The sequence below is a fragment of the Danio rerio genome, chromosome 3 (genome assembly GCF_049306965.1).
Source record: "Danio rerio strain Tuebingen ecotype United States chromosome 3, GRCz12tu, whole genome shotgun sequence".
Lineage (NCBI taxonomy): Eukaryota > Metazoa > Chordata > Actinopteri > Cypriniformes > Danionidae > Danio > Danio rerio.
In genome coordinates, this window is record NC_133178.1 from 28,277,221 (window position 1) to 28,297,724 (window position 20,504).

Consider the following 20,504-nt stretch of genomic DNA (forward strand, 5'->3'; position numbering starts at 1 on the left):
TGCGTTCTTCATTAATGGTGCTGCAGATGTCTGACAGATACAAACCACTTAGTGTCCTGCCACAGTACAGTGTTTAAACCGCATCTATTTCACCCTGACAGAGAGCATTTTCAAAAGCGATCCCAAAAGGGAGGCTGTTTTAGAAGTCAAAATAATGGTTCTCTCTTAAGTGTGTAGTGCAGTAGGAAAATGACCCAGTGTCCCATGGGACAAACAGAGATAGCTTTCAGGTCACGTTGAAAGGTTCGTTTGACTCAGAGAGTTCTGATCTGGAATCACATCTAGTGATCCTATAGATAGTCTTTACTCCCTCAAAGGGATGGTGTGCCCAAAATAAAAATCTTTACTTTTTTTCAGGCCATCCAAGATGTTGGTGTTGTTGTTTTTTCTTTGTCAGTAATATATATATATATATATATATATATATTTTTTTTTTTTCCACCGTGATCCTTCATTACTCGTAAAATAAAAGTCAATAACTGTTTTTAAGGTATACCTTGGTTTTGAAAAGTCAAGTTTTTAAACTGCCATAATTTTCTGCTATACCGTTCCTACATTTTATGAAAGATTATTTTTTACAGTTTTTTTTATCTTCAGCTAAAAGATATCCAAAGATACCGTTTTAAATTGTGAAGAAATTTGTGTTTAGTTGAAACTAAAAGAGACAGCAGAAGTTAATGATTCATTTGAATTATTCAGCCTGACATGTTTACTGTTCCAAAATATTTTAAATGTTTCTCAACATAAAATTTGTGTTCAATTGGGAAAAAATGTTTTAGTTTTTTTATCCAGACATTTTAAGATAATATATTTTAGAGCAGTAATCACAACACCGTGAAACCATGATTTTTTATCCAAGGTTATCATACCATCAGAATCCTATACCAGCCCATGGATAGCTGTATACAGGTAAAACCAAATTAATACTGACGATACATTAAGGTCTTGTGAAGTGAACTAATCAGTCTTTGCATGAAATTTTAGTAAACAATGTTTAGTTTCTTTCCCAGAGATGGGTTGCGGTGAAAACAGCAATCTTTTTTGGTGAAAACCCCCAAAATGCAACCGAAGACTCATTTAGAGCTACACATTTTTTATTAGAAAAACAAGGCATTTTCAAACAGGAAAGCAAACTGTGCTTAAAGACTAGAAGGAATATAATCTCCACTCTCTCTAATGTCCGGCTTGGGGCAACTACAATGGTTAGAAGAGTGTCGGCTATGTTAAAAATGCTGTAGATTTGGTGATAAAATCTGTAAAATGTGGGGGTTGATTTATGTTACACAATTGAATGACCAACATGGTAAATTGTAGAGCATGATTTGTTAAAAACTGTTAGGGGCTAGTGTAAATATTGTGGAAGTAATGATTTTTAAATGTAAATACTTGCAGTAATATATATAAAAATAAAGTGTTGCATATTGATATTTATCTGTTTCCTCTCTGGTTAAATCATTGTTGACAACTATTGTGAGAAATCATTAACATGATCAGTATCTTCACATAGATTAATATCATTAATTATTAATAATAACATATAATTAAAAGTAAATTGAGCACATTTGTTATTGTGTATCAAACTGGTAGCCCTTCACATTAATCGGTTCCCATTAAGTAGCTCTCAGTTTCAAAAGGGTTGGTGACCCCTGTTCTGAAACAATCGCAAAAATAAGCGCACATCCACATTTTAGAATAAGACCAACGAGTGAACTGTTGCTCATAGTACACAACAGATCAACACAACAGATTATATCATACTAAAATGTTCAAATAAAGTTGTTTCTGTTGCAACATGTTGCATTTGTCAAAGTTAGTTTGTCATCGGCTAAACGGTTAACTGTGATGTCAGCTCTGAGCCTTTGCTAATACAAAGCCACATTAGTGAGACTCCAGTTCTCCGGAAAGAGAAATACCAAAAAACAAAAGATCCACGTTGTTAAAAAGAATCAGCTTAAACAAACACAAGCAGAAAGATTTTACCATTGTATTCTACCATCTTCAATGCTTTTCATAAATGATAAAATGAACGAGCAAAGAGAATAAGAGTGTGTCTTTTGGCTGAGCAATTGTTGGTATTGTGCCAAACTTTATCAAGAGCCCTGGTGCGTGAGATGGAAAAGGAAGACAAATTGTTTGTGATATCAATAATTCCAGAAACACTCGAGGCTTAATCTGGTCCAATTTACATTGCTTAAAATCAGCATTTGCATAAACAAGTCCACAAGCAACCCTTTGAATTGTTATTAAGCTCAAACAATAGCAATCTCATCTCGCCCGGTTCCTTAATGCCTTTCGCTTTCACTCCCAATCAAAGACCTTCAGAAGCTTCTTCCACTCTTTGCTTTTTCTACCCTCCCGGTTGTTCCCTTTATTATTTCTACAGTATATTCCTGGGTAGTAACCATGGTAACACTTGCCATATGCAAATGCGGTCTTGATAGATTGTGCAAGGTTGAGGAGACAAATTAAAATCTATTTAAAGTGGAGAGGAAAGTGCACAAATATACAGGGGTTGTAAGACGTCATGTGGCCTGTGCTTACGCACCCATTCAGGGATAATCACCTGTCACGGAGAAGTTAAGGGCGAAAAAGATCACTTCTCATTAACCAGGCAGGCTGATTGTATGTGAAAACAGGGCACTGTAATAATTTTCGTTTGGCTAGATTAGAAGGAAAGGCTCATAAAGCAACCCACCCCACCGCCAATCATAAATGCCACTGAAGACGTGCTGATCTCTAATGAAGGCCACCATTCGGCATCTCTAAACCCTTTTGAAGTCTCTTATTAATAAGCTTGAAGAGAGGAAACAAAGATACTTTGTGCTGGTGTATTCAAAACACTAGACTCTAGCCTATTTTAATTAAATGTGGGACTGAAAAGATTAACAACTAGAGCTCGTTTTAGAGAGTCATGAAAGTTTCAAGGAAATGTTTGATTACTGCTCTTTTAAAGAGATCTTTTGCGTGCACAATAGCTCAGTTCAGTGTCTTGAGTTTTGTATGCATTGAAAGCATTAAACACAGTGCAAAATATTTTGATAGGAAAATTGCAGTTTTTATTTCTTTGTCTTCGACTTGGTCCGTTATTTATCAAGGGTCCCCATAGAGGAATGAACTGCAAACTATTCCAGCATATGTTTTATACAGCGGGCACACACTACGGCCAATTTTAACTTACTCAATTCACCTGTACTGCATGTCTTTGGACTGTGGGGGAAACCGGAACACCTGGAGGAAACCCAGACCAACAAGGAGAGAACATGCAAACCTCCCACAGAAATGCCAACTTCAAACAACCAGGGGTGCGTTTCTGAAAACCATTGTTAGCCAACTAAGGTCGCAAGTTCCATCATTACAAACATAGTTTGTTGATTTGGCAGATCCCAAACATTCGCAAACTGCATGGCAAGCGTGTATGCTTGCAACTACACCTCTGGAGCTGTAGTCACAAACATAGTTCCTAGCTGTGTTCTATTCCCAGTTATCCCCCCTATGCCCTATTATTTGAATTTTTTTAAATAAGTTGTATTGTATTTTTACTAAAAGGTAACTTCTGTACATGAGTTACAGTTAGGTTCAGGGGTAGATTGAGAGATAGTAGTTGTAACCCAGTTTATGTAATAACTTCACGAGTCCATACTCTCAGATATTTGACTGAGTAGAATATGCATATTTGGCGTGCTGTCTTGGGAGAAGGCTCTGAGCTCAGAAAGACACACTAACTAATGTTATTTCTCTTATCAGTATAGAGTAAGATAGGGTCTGAGCGCAGTGTCTGACTCTATTAATTTAAAACATTCTAACTTTTTAAAAAAAGCATTAAAGTCAGCATTCTTAGGTGTAAGTTGCTTTCAAAGTATTTTTACAGTTCAGTTTTAGCGATCTTCATGTTTATAATTGCGCTCCCTTCACATTGCACTTTGAAAACATTGATGTCATTTTGAACACAGCTGTGGCTCACGACGAAAGCTATAGGTGACCTATTATGTAAAGCGGAATTTACGTTACATCTCCAAAGCTTGAGAAAGCAAAAAACATAGCATATGTTAATGCTTGTAATTTATAGTAGGTTATTTAATAAGTATCTGTACTGTATATGACATGGGCCTGTTCGTTAGAACATTTCTGCAATAGTTTACGTGTGTCAAATTGTAAAAGTAGACTTAAAATTATTAAATAAATAAACAATATCCTACTTAGTAATAATAATAATAATTATTATTATTATTATTATTATTATTATAATCATCATTATTATTAATATTAGTATTAGTATTAATGTAGGAATTTATTTCATTTCCTAATAAATGAAAAATATTAAATTTCATTTATTAATACATAGCCTCATTATTTATTTATTTATTTATTTATTTATTTATTTATTTATTTATATGATTTATATATGATATTAGAATACATGTTAGCTTATGTGATTTTATGTTTTAGAATAGAATATGTAGTTTTCTCAATAGTTGTAAAAGAAACAAAGGATATGTGCCATTTACATATTTTTCAATTAATATGGAAAACATGTGCATGTATATTTGCCAAGAATTTGCAGTACATGATATGGCCGATACATAACACGAAACTCGTACTGTATTACACAACACGTACAGATATTATTTCACTTTCAATTCAATTCATCTTTATTTCTGTAGCGCTTTTACAATGTAGATTGTGTCAAAGCAGCTTTACATAGAAGTTCTAGTAAATTGAAACTGTGTCCGTCCAGTTTTCAGAATTGAAGTTCAGTTTAGTTCAGTCCAATGAAATATAAAAGTGACTGCTGAAAGCCAAAACACTGAAGAGCAAATCCAACGATGCGCAGCTCCACAAGTCCCAAATCAAGCAAGCCAGTGGCGAATAAACTTAACTAATTGATGAAAGTGAAAAAAAAAACCTTGAGAAACTTTCCCAGCCTAAGATCACATTTGTGCAAATTTTACTAATAATTTAATTTATTTACATATTCAAATCTTTAATTTATCCTCTGCCCAGATTTTTCAGAAACATCCTTCTTGCTTTTATAATGTTAATTAAATTATTTAATTTAATAATTTATTTAAAAACTTTTTGTAAAGATCCAGGGATAAATATTGCCCACATTAACTGAGAATTTGATTAAAAATATATGTTATTTAGGCACTGCATATTGATGAAGAGTGAACATGAATAAATCATAAAACATCTGCGTTAGTCGGCGTGTTTGTGTGTACTGATAAATCATTTAATATAAAAACTAAATCATTTCCCCTCTTGAAATTACTTTTTTTTCTGTTCTCGAATGGTTTTCGCTGGTATGAAGATGGGACAACCTGACACTCAATGTACATTCACACCCAATCTATAATGAGAATTCGACTAGAAAAAAATGTCCTTGTAGAACTCATAATTACAACTTAACTGTTAACCTGTTAACTGGTGATTTTCTGAGAGCTGTACCATGTTTACAAATTTCACCTTATTGCTTCCAATGTATTTAGGCATTGATAGTATTGCCATATAAATTCAACATTCCACGTCTGAGGGAGAGAAAAGAACCAGTAAGAAGATGTGTTGTCTTATAGAAATTGCAGTAATTACTACATGGGATGAGCACATTGTCATGTGACACCACAGCATTATTATATAACTACAACAACTGACAAAATCAGGCACCGCCCCTCTCCTATTTAAAAAGCCATTTCTGTATCTTTTGATTGTGCATCAAAGCAGGAAAGAAAAGATTAATGGACTTTCATTTCAAGATTTTAAAAAGGTTGAACAGATTAAATAATGAGTGTTCATTTATTCATTCATTTTCCTTCGGCTTAGTCCCTTTATTAATCTGGGGTCGCCACAGTGGAATAAACAGCCAACTTATCCAGTATATGTTTTACACAGCAGATGCCATTCCAGCTGCAACCCAGTACTGGGAAACCTCCATACACACTCATTCACACAAATACACTACAGCCAATTTAGTGTATTCAATTCACCTGTACTGCATGTCTTTGGACTGTGGGAGAAACTCAAACCAGTGACCTTTTTGCTGTGAGGCCACCGTGTCGCTCCATAATAAGTATTTACTGTTTTTAATTAGTCATTTTATTTGCGATCACCTATATAAATAAACTCTTAGAATGATTTTGTGTAGTGTTCATGCAATCTGGACTCACTGTGTTGTCATGTATCATGTAACCTGCTAGCCATTCATTTACCTATAATATATGGTAGCAATACCTAATTTCTAATATCTAATTTACATTAGATTAGTCAGTACCAAAGACAAACTGGAGGAGTCATAACAAAATAACATTCCAAGATAACATTCCAAACATTTTTACAGCCAAATTATTGTTAAGGAAATATTTTAAATAACACTTTAAGAAAGAGGAAAATCATGAGAAACTAAAAAATATATCAAATGTAGTTGAAATATTGTAGGCTGTATTTTTTTTCCTCTCAATATTTTGTTTTAATTGAAATGTTATGCACACTCACCGGTCACTTTATTAGGTACACCTTACTAGTACCAGGTTGGACCCCCTTTTGCCTTCAGAATTGCCTTAATCCTTCGTGGCATACATTTAACAAGGTACTGGAAATATTCCTCCGAGATTTTGGTCCATATTGACTTGAAAGCATCACGCATAGCTGCAGATTTGTTGCCTGCACATCCATAATGTGAATCTCTCATTCCACCACATCCCAAAGGTGCTCTATTGCATTTAAATCCGGTGACTGTGGAGGCCATTTGTGTACAGTGGTCAGCAACAATCCTCAGGTAGGCTGTGGTGTTGACATGATGCTCAATATCTTTTTAAAGTAATACTTTATGTACACTTTATAGCTCACAATACATTGTCTGTTTTATTTGTCAGCTATTATATCATTGGTTCTTATTTATTTAACTTCAACGTTCACAACATAACAGTATGTTGCTGGATGATTGCTAGCCTGTTTCGATGGCAAGAACACTGTGGACTTGCTATGGAAACATCCATTGACCACTCAAGGTCTGCTCGGTGTGACTGCATGGGCTGCTTTGTGTATGGAAACAATGGTATTTGTGATTGTCAGATTAAAAGCCAACATTCAGAGGTCGGACCTTGAAAAGTACAGCAGTCTTTGCACACCTTTTCAAAGCTTTTTCTCCATCTGCTCTGCTCTGCATTTTTCACACTTTCTGAGAGAGCACTGACATTGTTTATGCGCATCGGCTTTAACCAGTGATTCAGCTAGTGCTTTCTGAGAAGATCTTTTCAACAAAAAGACTTTGACATATCCTAAAACGAAGTGAAACAAGGCAGCATGATTTCCCAGGACATTCTTTATTATATAACAAACTTACAAAGAGATTGTGGGATTGGTCATTAAAAAGAAAAAGAAGCTCTGAATAGCTTTAATGTTCGTCTATTTTATAGAAGACAAAAAGAAAGGCTGTATCTAGTCAAGAGATAGATTGATAAACAGCCGAGAATGAAGTGTTTTGATCTGCTCCTCTGCTCCCTCCAGTGGTACCCAGAGGTGAGGCATCACTGCCCTTCCACTCCAATTATCCTGGTTGGCACCAAGCTTGACTTGAGAGATGAGAAGGAGACCATCGAGAAGCTGAAGGAGAAGAAACTGGCACCGATCACTTACCCACAGGGTCTCGCATTGGCCAAAGAAATAGGTGAGGTGGCAGAGCTGGATTTGTCCTTTTTGTAACCCTGGATAAAATTACTCATACCACTTTTCTTTTTTTTTCTTTCTTTTTTTCAAATCTTATTGTGTGTGTTTAAATGTTGTCATGCAACAATGATGCATTAAACTAATCAAAACATTACAGGATATTACACTATTACAAATAACTTATTTAGCTAGATAATGTTCTCTAAAACTTTTTTATTTAACAAAGAATCCTGAAAAATATATCTGTTTCATGGTTTCTATCAAAAAAAATTAAGAAAAATTAACAATATTAACAGTTTTAACTATATTAACAATATTAAGAAATATATGGAGTCCTATTTTTTACCATATGTAATAAGTTATGGCTTTTTATCTCAGCATTGTGAATTAAAATATTTTTCAAGAAGAAAATCAGAATTGGGAGATTTAAGCTGACAATTTTGATAAAATAAACATGCATTTAAATAAAAAATCAGAAGTGCAATGACTTTTTTTAAATGATCGATTTCTGAGGTTATTAATATTCTTTTCTAAATTGTGTGAAAAGTCATTATTTCAAGATAAATAAATAAACCTGAATTCTGAGATGCAAATTTATCAGCTCTTTTACAGTTCTGACTTAATTTCCCTTTGTGGAAAAATGGCTTCCAAAGAAATTCATTTATTTTCCTTCGACTTAGTCTCTATTTTAGAGGTTGCCATAGTAGAGGAGTGAACTGCCAGCTATAGACATGCGGCCTCCATTTTAAAAGCAACAGCGATGCTGCAGGGGAAAGAAACCCGGAAGTATCACCTGGAGTCAGACAGGAATGGTGCCTTCGATGGCATATTGTTGAGTACCTCGCTGTATATCTTATTAGCAAAAAAAAGACACAAATTTATCATTTTACCAATTTCCAAGTGAACCGAAGGTTCGTTCTGAATGGATGGTGAAAATAAAAAGGGATATCGGACCTAATTTTCAGCTAAGTTAAGAGAAATGGCACTAGTTAGCTAAAGTTTTTTTTTTCCAAACACATGTTTTAGATGACATTTATCAAGTTCAAGTTAATGAAATAATTAATTCTTTCACTATATTAGACTTTTCACGATACTGAATTTGGGTACTAAAATTTAAATAAAAACGTAAATTTCCCGCTAACATTTAAGCACTGTTGTGCGCGTCTTAAACGCAGATGATTTGCCGTAGATAGTATTCACCAGTGCTCAACAGAAATGACTGTGATTGGCCGTGAAGGTCATCAGTTCACTGGACTTAACAGATGTTTACCAAATGCAAACACAGACGAGTGATCTGCTGATGAATCAACTGATCTTCATGGCTTTAAAACGCTCCAGTGTCCCTGTATCTGTGTTTGCACTCTGTGAAGAGTTGGTGAACTGATGACCTTCACGAATCACAGTCATCTCTGTTGAGCACTGGTAAATAATATGACAAATCAGCTGTGTTTAAGTGCAGGGCTTCAATCTTAGCTGTAAAATGGCAATTTTTAACATTTCAGTACCAGAACACTATTACAGACAATACGAGAGTGTGCTACAAAGGACTGCATTCTTTTATCGCTCAACAGGTTGCATAGGTTCAGGGTCAGAGTAAACTGAAATAACGCTCTAGGCAAACGATGATCACGCCGGTCTCATCCCGGAAAGTAAAAACATTTGCCGGTTTGCAAAGTGAAGAGCGTGGGGAAAGTAAGGACCGAGTGTGGTGTCGCGGACAAACGAAAGTGAGGACCATTGGGGGTGGAAACACGCAAACATGGGCCACACTATTCTAGGTCGCCTAACTTTTCCAATGTTGCTTCTATGCATGCGCCAGCCCTACATAGGCTGAAGCAGGGAAGCCCCCATGGTGTTTACCTGGTGCTATGAATTGAAGCCTAGGAGGACACTTAATTGTTAAGTCCACAGCATTTTGTTGCAAAGTTTACAGTGCTGATCCTATACTTCTGGTTTTCTTCACACCGCAGCCTCACTTTTGTTTTTTAAAATGATGGCCACGTAAAATAAGTGTGATTCAGCATATGTTTTATGCAGTGGATGCCCTTCCAGCCTCAACCAAGTACAGGGAAACACCCATACACACTCATTCACACATACACACACTATGGCCAATTAAGTTTATTCAATTCAGCTATAGCCCATGTCTTTGGACTGTGGGGGAAACCAGAGCACACAGTGGAAAACATGCAAACTCCACACAGAAATGCCCACTGATCTAGCCTTGCTGTGAGGTGACAGTGCTAACCACTGAGCCATTGTGCTCAATGCATCTATTTTTATATGCATACTTTATCCATTTTATCTATTACTAATCCCACATTGTATATATTCAGCTGACAAGCTTCATTCTTAATCAGTTCCTACAACAATTCTTGTGAAATTGGCCTAAAGATGCAAGACAAATGCAAACAGTGTTTGTTGTCTGCTTCCTTTGTAACATATAATTACTACATAGTCTCTAAATCCGCAAAATTACAGAGCACTACATATCAGGCTACAGATTTAGATGCTAAACGCAATTTGTTCTCAGCGTGATTTGAAGGAGCATTTGGGAGAACACATGGGGCGGCCCTCCTACAAGCTCCGATATGACAGATTTATGCACACCTAATACTCCAAGACATCTGGTGTTAAGTATCCCACTCTGAACAGGCCAGATCTTCTTCGGCTTGCATACAAACTAGCCTCATAGTGACGGGAGGTGATGTGTAAGAGGATGCGCTATTAACCCCGACTTGTGTGATTGTGTGTGAACAGATGCAGTAAAATACCTGGAGTGTTCGGCCCTCACTCAGAGAGGGCTAAAAACAGTGTTTGATGAGGCGATTCGCGCTGTGCTCTGCCCACAGCCCACCAAGGTCAAGAAGAAGGGCTGCGTGATGCTCTAAAGATACACGGTACATGTTTGTGCATATGGGTTGTTGGAGTAATGTTGTATTTTCACTGTCACACATGAATATCATTAGTAATGTCATTAATCATTAGTAATGCAGTAAAAGATTGAACACTTGTGTCTTTTATGTACCCCTTGCTATATAAACTGCTGTGTTGATACATTTTTTAGTCAAATATCAAAGAATACACTTAAAAACTATTTGTTGCTTGTTTAAGCTACTTATTTGAAATGAGCTGAATTAACAAAATTCTTGAGTTTTTTGGGATAACGTAATTGTTTTATGCTCAATCCACTTATACTTGTAAAACAATTAAGTTAACTGAATCGATTTGTGTTGGGACAACTGGAGGGAATTCTGTGGAACCCAGCATTTTTTACAATGGTGTGTCTTCTTTAGCAATGCAGCCAATGCTACACATTAAGGGCCCTATAGTACACTGCGCAATAAGCCGCAAGACGTGTTTGGTGCTATTTGTTGCTATTTTCAGAATAGCACAGTAAGTTTTGTGACATGTTGTTTAAATAGTAAATCCATTTGCACCACTTTGTGGACTCATTGGTGTGCCAGTCTAAAAAGGAGGTGTGTTAAGGTGCATTGTTGGAGCGTTGCTATTTTAAGGAACTGAAAAGACTGCGCCATTGATCCACTAAAAGCTGGTCTAAAGACAGCAATACACAAATATCTTTACATATGAAAAGAATTAAAGGATTAAAATGTTACAAAAATAATTTTTTATAGAAATATAAAAACTAAATGTAAAAAATAAAATAAATTACATAAAATAAATAATTCTACATTATAAAAATATTAATATTAAAACAAATATACAATAAACAAAGATAAATATAAAAAACACTACCTTGATGCCTCATATCAAGTTTTTTTTTTTAGTTGATTCATGACAATTTGCATTTGTGTAATGTTATTATTATTAGCATTATTAATTTTTTAAGCATGTTTATATTTGTTTTAATAAAAACAAGTTTAGATTTGTCCACCTGTTGGAGACGTCTGCATCACCATATGGGCATAAGAATAGGACGTGCGTTTGGAATAACTCGACCACTTTGACCACACTTTGTTATTATTGTTCATTTATTGGTTTACTGGTGTTATGTCCTTTTAGATGTTAATATTTAACTAGGATTAGATGACATAACATACAATAGTTTAATGTGTGTGAAAAGCAGATGGAGAAAGAAATAAACTGAAAACCAAATATCACTGCAATTATTTATTGCCCATATATCCAATGAAACCAGTGAAAATATATTATACAGTGAAAGAAAATATTTACAATGATTAAATAATGAATTACCTGGGGGGAGAGGAAGTTGCTGAATATGCTTAAATCAAAGAAATAAATATAACAAAACTCAGTAACTGTTTCCACCAAACTAAACTAAATATGAAAATAAAAGCATGAAAAGAAACATCTTCAACGTACCAAACGTCTTAACTAAACATACAGAAAACAGCACATTCTCCTGAACCTAATAAACTAATACAACAGATTTAGAATTGAATTTAGAAATAGTTTTAAAACAAATATTTGCGCTTAACAAACGTAAATTGCGTACAACAGCGTTTTCTTATCCACGAAAGCAGTAAAGAGTAAAACTAAAGTAAAGAGAAAGTAAAAAGGTCGAATAAAGGAGGAGGCTTCTTTATCCTTGCTGGAAATGGTCTGTTTAACTGTTCTTGCTAGTGAACCGCTCAGTTTTTCCATTCAGTTTTTCCTATTATAAAGTCCGCCATGTAAATAGCTAAATGTGTGATGCAGCTGATTCTTAAAGGGATCAAAAGACGAGACTTAATGACTGGTTTAATGCACGTTATGCTCAAAGCACACACACACATAAAAAAAAAGAGAATAAGCACAACCCTGTTAGACCATGCGCCATTTTCTGTCCCTAAAACAACAAAAGTGGATTCAGACACGTCCTTAATGCTTTTGTGCTATGCGCTTTAGACACTACACCTAGATTGTTAAAATAGAGCCCATAGGCTTCTATCCAATGGCAAAATTGCAGCCTTAGTCCCTGGTTAGGCTTTTTGTACACTAAAACAGTACTTAAACTATCTCTACATACATATAAAATACATTATCAGTACAAGAAAGGAGAGAAAACTGCATGAAAATCAGTGTTCACAAACCAGGTTTAGTTTAAACATGTCAACATTTTGAGTATGTTGTTACATTTTATTATTGAAAACCTTCCGGTGTGACACTTTATACTAATTTCGGTTGTTCAGAAAACTTTATTTAAGGACCACATTCAAGATCATCTGACTGAAGTGTCTCATAACTTTTTACATATTTAACTTTTTTGGAACCATTATGTAATTAAGTTTTGTTGTCCTTTTGTGTGATTTATTGAATATATCCAACAAGTCTCGAAAAGAAAAAAATATTTAAATAAATATATGACAATAAGTGTCCAAACAATGAGGCTAATCACTTTCATGCTATATGTGCCATTTTGAGCAGATTTTATTAATTTATTATTATTATTATTATTTTGCTGTCACACCATAGGACATATTTAAAATACAGTTTTGTAAAAATGCAAAATCAACAACCAAAAAACAACAAAGGAGGTTAGTGACCTCTTATATTTACAAAAGTAATTGCTGCCTATTTGTCAACTACCCATGTGGTTAGATTGAAAAATGTCAGAGAGGAAGAAGTTCATGAAAAAATGTCAGACGTCATCTCAATTACAGCGAACGGCTTTTGTTCTGTTGCTGCTTTGCAATTGTTGCAACTTACAACCACGCTTTCAGGTGGAAGTTAAAGACAGTAATTTTGATTTGGGCCATTCTTAAAAAAAAAAAAAAAGGATGTGTGGAGATGCAAAAGTAGAACATCTACTGACCTTTTGTTATTTCTGCCTCCAGATTCGTCACTGTAAAAAAGAAAAAGGTACCAGAGGAATCAACTGGTTTTCTCCTATAAACCAACACAACATGCAATTGCCTTACGAAAGCTTTTCCTCAATTTTTAGCTGAATATATCTTTTGAACATGCCACATTGATGCCGATACAGTGATAATGTTAGTAACAGAATATTTAATCATATTTTAACTGATGTGTTATGTTATATTGAGACTGGAGTGTGTTTGTCAGGTACGCAGTTGCATATTGTTTTCTAGCGACAACATAAACAGCTGAATTTTTTATTTTTTTGTTACACATAATTGAACCCACAGGAAGGTATTAGACATGAATCATATTCATGTTATACGTATGGAATTATTTTTGGCAGAAAATGGCAAAAATAAACTGTACAACTGTTTCCAGATGCTTGTGTTTTTTTTTTTTTATCTTCATCCACCTGAACAATCTTTTTTTGCTACTCATAACACGTACAGTATATTGAGGCCAGACAGCTTCAAGTAAATGAATTTTGTAACGCTTTGTGACGAAGACCTTTGATTTATGTCCTCCAAGGTGGCACTTACAGTGTGTGTTGCTCAGAATACAATGCATATTGCTGTTTTGAATCTCTTTTTTATATATATCTGTAGCACTTTTATAATGTAGATTGTGTTATGATCTCTAGAGGTTAAGCAGTAACAGAAATGGGTTGGTTATTATGTGAGTGAGAAAATATGAATGGAATGAAACAATTGTATAAAGAATGCTTCGAACCACAGAGATATGGACAAAGTCAAAACAATTTATTGATTTGTTTAGAAATCACAAATAAATAAACACACATTTTCTTAAATAACTTTAACACAAATAAAAGTACATTAAAAAAGGGAGCGATTGGTCCATATTTTAAATTTCTATACAGAGAGGTCATGTTTTGATCTTCAATTGGTTTTAGGCAGTCATGTGGTGCGATTTGCAGGTCACCAAGCTTTAACTTTGCAACATTGAATTTTGTTGCATGGGCTTGTGTTTGTGTCTATGGGGAGAAAAGTGCAGTGTGACCACGGTAACTCCCTTATCAAAAAACAATACAAACTAATATGAAATAAAATGTCTTCAAGAGCCCTACTTCTCTTAAATTGACAAAAAAAAACACAGTATATACACTATAAAAATGTTTTTCCAAACAGTATAATCCAGATTCATTCATTCATTCATTCATTCATTCATTTATTCATTTTCTTTTCGGCTTAAGCCTGGTTTATACTTCTGCGTTAAGTGATCGACATGACCCACGGTGCATGCAATGTGCGTAGCCATGCATTTATACTTCTGCACGCTGTTTCACTAACACTTCCAAAACACTAGCTGGCAGTGGGTGTTTATGTTCCTCTGTGTCAAATTTATTCGCTGGTGTTTTGTTTTTTTCTGAACACTAGCTTAATATACAAGTCGCTCAAACTTGCTTATTTTGATGCTGGAATCGGCGGACGTGCAACAACTTTAATCATAAGGTAAACACAAAACAACAGTCTGGAGCTCCTTCACAGAACTCCACCATTGGAAACACTTGCTGCATCGGGCTCGTGCAGCTCACACCTCCGCCCACACTCATCAGCGGTACCAGGCTGACCAATCACAGAGCTTGCGCTACACAGAGCTTGCGCTACACATCGTTGCGACGTGTAGTAGCATTTTTTTGAAAGGTGCTCAAGGTCTTTAAACAGGCAGTCTTAAATTGCATACTTTTGCTCTATTCTACACCATTTTGTAGTATAAATAGTGTAAGTAGTGCATTCAAAAAAATCTAAAAGAATAAGTGCACTTAAAATACCGAATGATGCACTTATTTAACCATTAAAAATAAGAGTGGAATGATGGACACGCACTCAACGGCTGCTGCTTTGCTCTTGTAGCAAAAGATGCGAAGCTTTTTTTTGGATTGTTAAAGCAAAATTTTCCTACAAGAGTGTTTATACCGCTTCCCCATGGTGAATGCGGTTATACAGTTGGAAGGTATTATTTGGTAGTTTGGTCATTTATTTCACTCAAACATCATCAGGGAAACTCAAAATCAGTTTGAATTACCACTTAGTAAAAAAAAATGTATGTTGACAGATCCCTCAATCCAAATCTGTTAAATTATTATGATAACAGTAGATTAAACCTAGATTAACAGAATATTATTACAGTAGATTTAACCTGTTTGAAGATATGAATATAGTATATATCTAGGTGTAGAAATAGACAGATCCAATTAGTTAAATTATATGAGATTGATTTACTTTATATCCGGGGACAAAGTTGATGATATTCCATTCTCCACACAAGAGATGAATTAATAAGAGGCATTTACAGTAAAACACATTGGATGTATTGATATTATTAACTAAAAGTTTGTTCTGATGTGTTTCATATATGTTTACCAAACAAATGTCAATCACAAAAAGTTTATAGTTCAATTATGTTAACAGTATGTCATTCAAATGGATGGAAATTTAATATGCAATCAGAAATATAATTTTTTTTTTTTTTCTTTTGAGGACAGGCAGTACAATGATTTACATTGTCACAGCAGAAATGTGAACTTATCTGCTGTTATGATGGGACTTTTGGCTCCTCTGTCCACCCTCTTCTATTAGAGGTGGACTGTGTGGCATGACAAAAAGCCAAACATTGACTTCAATTGGACTGACGGGAAATCACATCAAAGAGTTGCCATTTAGAGCAGGTCTTGACGCGGCATCCTCTTCATCTCCTGGGTTTAAGAGGTAAACCGTGTCAGGCCTGTTTCACACCGTGAGCTTTAGCTGTTTATTGTTGCCATTCATGGCATGTAAAACTCAGCAAAAAAATAATCAATAATCAATAAAATTTCAAGAGTTCAGATGCAAAAACTTGTGATATTTTTTCTAAAATGGGCATTTTTAAGGCTCCTGTGCGTAAGTACAGTGATTTCACTTTTGAGGAGGTAAATATTTTTTATTGCCTTTGTAGTGTAATCATAAACGCATAAGGCTGAGGAAAATGCTCAATAAAAAAAGAAAATCAGATAGCACTTAGAGGCTTTTGCGTCTGAATCCTTCGTTCTTCTATAGTATTTTGAAATATAGACAATAGCCGTCACCTCAGAAGACCGTGTCAATCAAAGCTTAATTTTTCAGCTGTATTTGATGACTTTGCTGTGCACCTTGGAATTTTCTTGTGGTCGCAGAGAGTTTAAAAAGTAAACCTTGGGTAAAAACAAGTGTGGCAAAAACATGTGAAACCAAAGCCAAATCATTTCAGTCGCCCTCTGGTGGCTAGCTGCAGTATAGGCCATAAATCCTGAAACGAAACAAATATTTAAATTGACCAAACCAAATTAAAAGTAACTGATTTTTAACTAGCAGCTATAATTTCCCAGGCCTGGTTGTTTCTTGTCCTTTGCTGCCAGTATTACTCTTCCTTTTCTCTTTCTGTTCTCCTTAATGTCAATTAACATTAGAATTAAACAAGCATTTTCACCATGCTTAAAACTCCAGTCAAGTTAAAATAAGGCTTTTTAGATGTTAGTATCAGTATGCTATTTTAAGGATATCTATAGACCATTTTGAGGGATGTAAACGATAACAAATGCTTTTCCTGTTATACAATTCTGTAGTTTCTAAGAATCCAAAAAGATCTACATATTGATAAAAAATGTTATGATCGCTGTTTTATCATTGAGTTATTATTGAATTGCCTCTTGTTACAGTTACGCAATAGTTTGACAACAAGCTAGAAATGTTCATGGGCCAATGACATCACTACATTAAAATGGTCCGTATTAGTACTACAGCCTACAGTTTATCACTTCTGACTAAATGGATCAATGATACTTGAGTTTCTGATCAAATGTTCTTACCAAACAATTTCTCACTACAAGAATCAGACATGCCCCGCCCCCTTCATGAAGCTTCTCATTTGCTTTTCATTTGTTGTTATTGATCTCAAGCACTCTCACTGGCAGAGCGGTGATAAAAACAAAACTATATTGGCTGTATTTTAAAAAGGGGAGGGTCTACTCAATGTCCAACCCTTTCATCATGTTTCAATTGAGCTTACATCAAACATAAAATAAAAAAGCACATTTCTAAGCATGGGTCCTTTAAGTTTGTAATGTAAGTTACCCACACCTAGTGGCCTTTTTAACATTTATGGTAAATTATTAAAATAAACACCCAATGAACTAATAAGGTTTAAGGTTCATTTATTTCCTGCATAGCTATACCAAAGATTTAAAGAGCCCCCATTATGGTTTTTAAATATGAGCTTCCATGCAGTGTGTAACACAACTAAAAGTGTGTAACAGCTAATCTAAAAGTGCACTGTGTTTAAAGCTATTGATCTTTAACAAAATAGTCGACTCTGAGTCGAATAAATGAATCGTGTTGGGTTTGGATCTTTTGCTTGAACGCGTCAATGTCGATTCGGTACATGACCAAATAGCAAATATAACATTTGCTATTAAAGGAAGGAGCAGCAGAGACTGTTATGTATGGGACTTTGACAGGGACTTTGGCAGTAACTGTTACAGTTCATATGGACCAGTTTCTTCTTCCTCCGGATAATATAATGTAAGTGTAATTAAAATTGTTGCCTTGTTTTGTGGAGTTTGCGAAATATGTATTTAATTAATTGTTTTAACTTGTAATCACTCCGCATGGCTTTTAATCACCTAACTATTATAAATCAATGCTTGTACTGTATCTCTCAGGTTAAATCTTTATGTTGCTATTCACATATTGCGTCCAAAACCCTGTTAAACATGTGAACTGTGCTTCCTTTACTGATTTAAATGCGTTTCTAAACTCACGATCCTCTGCTGTTTGTCTTTGCTATGGCCACCATCAGCTTTTACTACACGCACATTCACGCTCTTTCAATTTTTAAAATAGTTCAACTTTGCCAGTGTAGATTAATACCAAATGTGTGTAGTTGTTATCACTTGGGGTTATGGTTTGAGAGTGATATGCTGATGTTTAACTGCATTACTTCATTGCAGGGCTTTTCAAATCCGAACCAGGAGGGTATTCAATCTGGACCCGACTCCATTTCATATTGCAACACCATGTGTAAAGGATTCAAATAAATTTTCGTTTTAAAAAATTCACAAAAAAAATGTATTTTTGTTTCAAAATATGGACTGCAATAAAGTCAAAATAATCAACGTTTTCCCGAGTGACTCTGTTGTCATGATATCCAGTGATGATACGAGGCTTCCTGTGGTCGAGCTAATCTCGCGTGCCCACCTGCTTTAATGCACCACAGCAAATGGATCATTTGAATGGATGAAGATGTCGGTCTCATGGAAAATAAACTTTAATTTGTTTAATGGACAGATAAGTATGCGTTTATATACGTTTATTTTGCCACAACCAAGCACAAAGCCATCCAGCTTGATTGGTAATGATACAATTGAAGTTAAATGCACTTATATTAGTGGTTTTTCCACATTTGCATTGTATTTAATGTGTTTTGAATGCAAATGCCACTTTATTTAAACACAAGTTATGTAATATCAATTATTCTGGACCTTCGACCTTAATATAAATTCAGATTTGGATCTTTTTATGTAGACATTAAGAACCCCTTCTTTAATGCATTCCTGCATTGGGCTGTTATGAGCCCCTTTCACACAGTGATACCGGTAAATATCTGGAAAATTTCCGGAACGACTTTACCGGTATATACAAAAAAGCGCTGTTCACACAGGCGAGGACGTTACGGAAATTTTCCGCAAAAGAGCATTCACACATCCATTCCAAAATACCGGTAAATTCTGACATCATTCACCACAAATGAGCTTTAAACGGCTGCGCTTGTATTTGTAAACATTTGACTAAATTGCAAACTCTTTTGATGATCAATATTGTAAACAACTTTCACAGGATCATATTCGCATGTCGAGATGTTCATAATATGTGCGTGTGCTGGGGCTCACAGGCTGTTTCACAGGCGCACGCAAAGCTTGAAGGTAAACAAACAACGGCTTATCATAAGCATCTTATCGATGATTATTTGCACAGTTGGCATTAAGGAGAACATATAAACGTGATCTGACTAACTTCTAGCAGCTAATTGTGTCTGGAAAAATATTCAAAGGCTTTTATTTTCACAAACCGCCCGGACGTAAATGCGTCTGACTGTTGTGATTGACTAAAGCAGAAGTCTTACGTCAGCACGTTCTAGACGTGCACGCGCTTATTCCGGAAATATTCCTTCTGCGTTCACACAGCGCAGCATTCCGGCAAATTGCCGGTAATGTTACAACTTCTCTTTCCGGAAAATAGCCAGAACGAATTTACCGGTATTTTCAAAAAGGACCTGTTCACACATACAACCTTTCCGGAAAATTGCCGGTAATTTTCCGGAAAGGTCTGTATGTGTGAAAGGGGCTATATAGTCTGCTACTTCATAGCCGTGGTGAGTTCCAAAATCCCACCGATGTTAAAATGATTGTTACGATATAATAATGAAATAATGACTGAAATGGGAAACAGTAAACCATGGATGTGCAAACTCGGTCCTGGAGGGCCGGTGTCCTGCAGATTTCAACTCCAATTTGCCAATTTGATTGGGGTTGGAACTAAACTTATACTTTAAACTGTTCACAGTCTACAGTCTTGATCACCACATTTGTGAAATTCAGTAGGTAGTGATAAGGCTCCTAAGCAGTTAGTCGTCATTAAAAAATAAATAAATAAGAAGAAGACTGATCTGTCTTTAACCATGTATGGGCTGTTTCCCAATTCCAAGAACACAGAAAACGTGCGTTTATGTGAAGACCGGTTTAGCCAGGTTTCCTCGGAAGAACGAACTTGGGAGACCGCGTGAACAGACAACGCTTTCTCTGAGAAATGAGATGCTGCGTTCTTCCTGATGGTCACGTGACCATCACGCATCTTTAACCGAAATTATTTAAACATTACAGCATTCCTACAATGATTTATTGTTTTCCACCTTTTCAATACATATACTATGCATAAAGACTTAACAGATATACATTTCACAATATAAATAAAACAGATTTTAATACAAAT

The 20,504-nt window shown here is 35.3% G+C and overlaps 1 protein-coding gene across 1 annotated transcript in view; it reads left to right on the forward strand.

Annotated features, from left to right (window-relative positions):
- rac2 (Rac family small GTPase 2) overlaps nucleotides 1-13,856 on the forward strand; it is a 32,427-nt gene extending 18,571 nt beyond the window's left edge. Inside the window, 3 exon segments of the mRNA NM_001002061.1 lie at nucleotides 7,501-7,660; nucleotides 10,420-10,559; nucleotides 13,461-13,856. Coding sequence (NP_001002061.1) covers nucleotides 7,501-7,660; nucleotides 10,420-10,550 — 291 coding nt within the window. The 3' untranslated portion in view covers nucleotides 10,551-10,559; nucleotides 13,461-13,856.
- The last annotated feature ends 6,648 nt before the right edge of the window (nucleotides 13,857-20,504 follow it).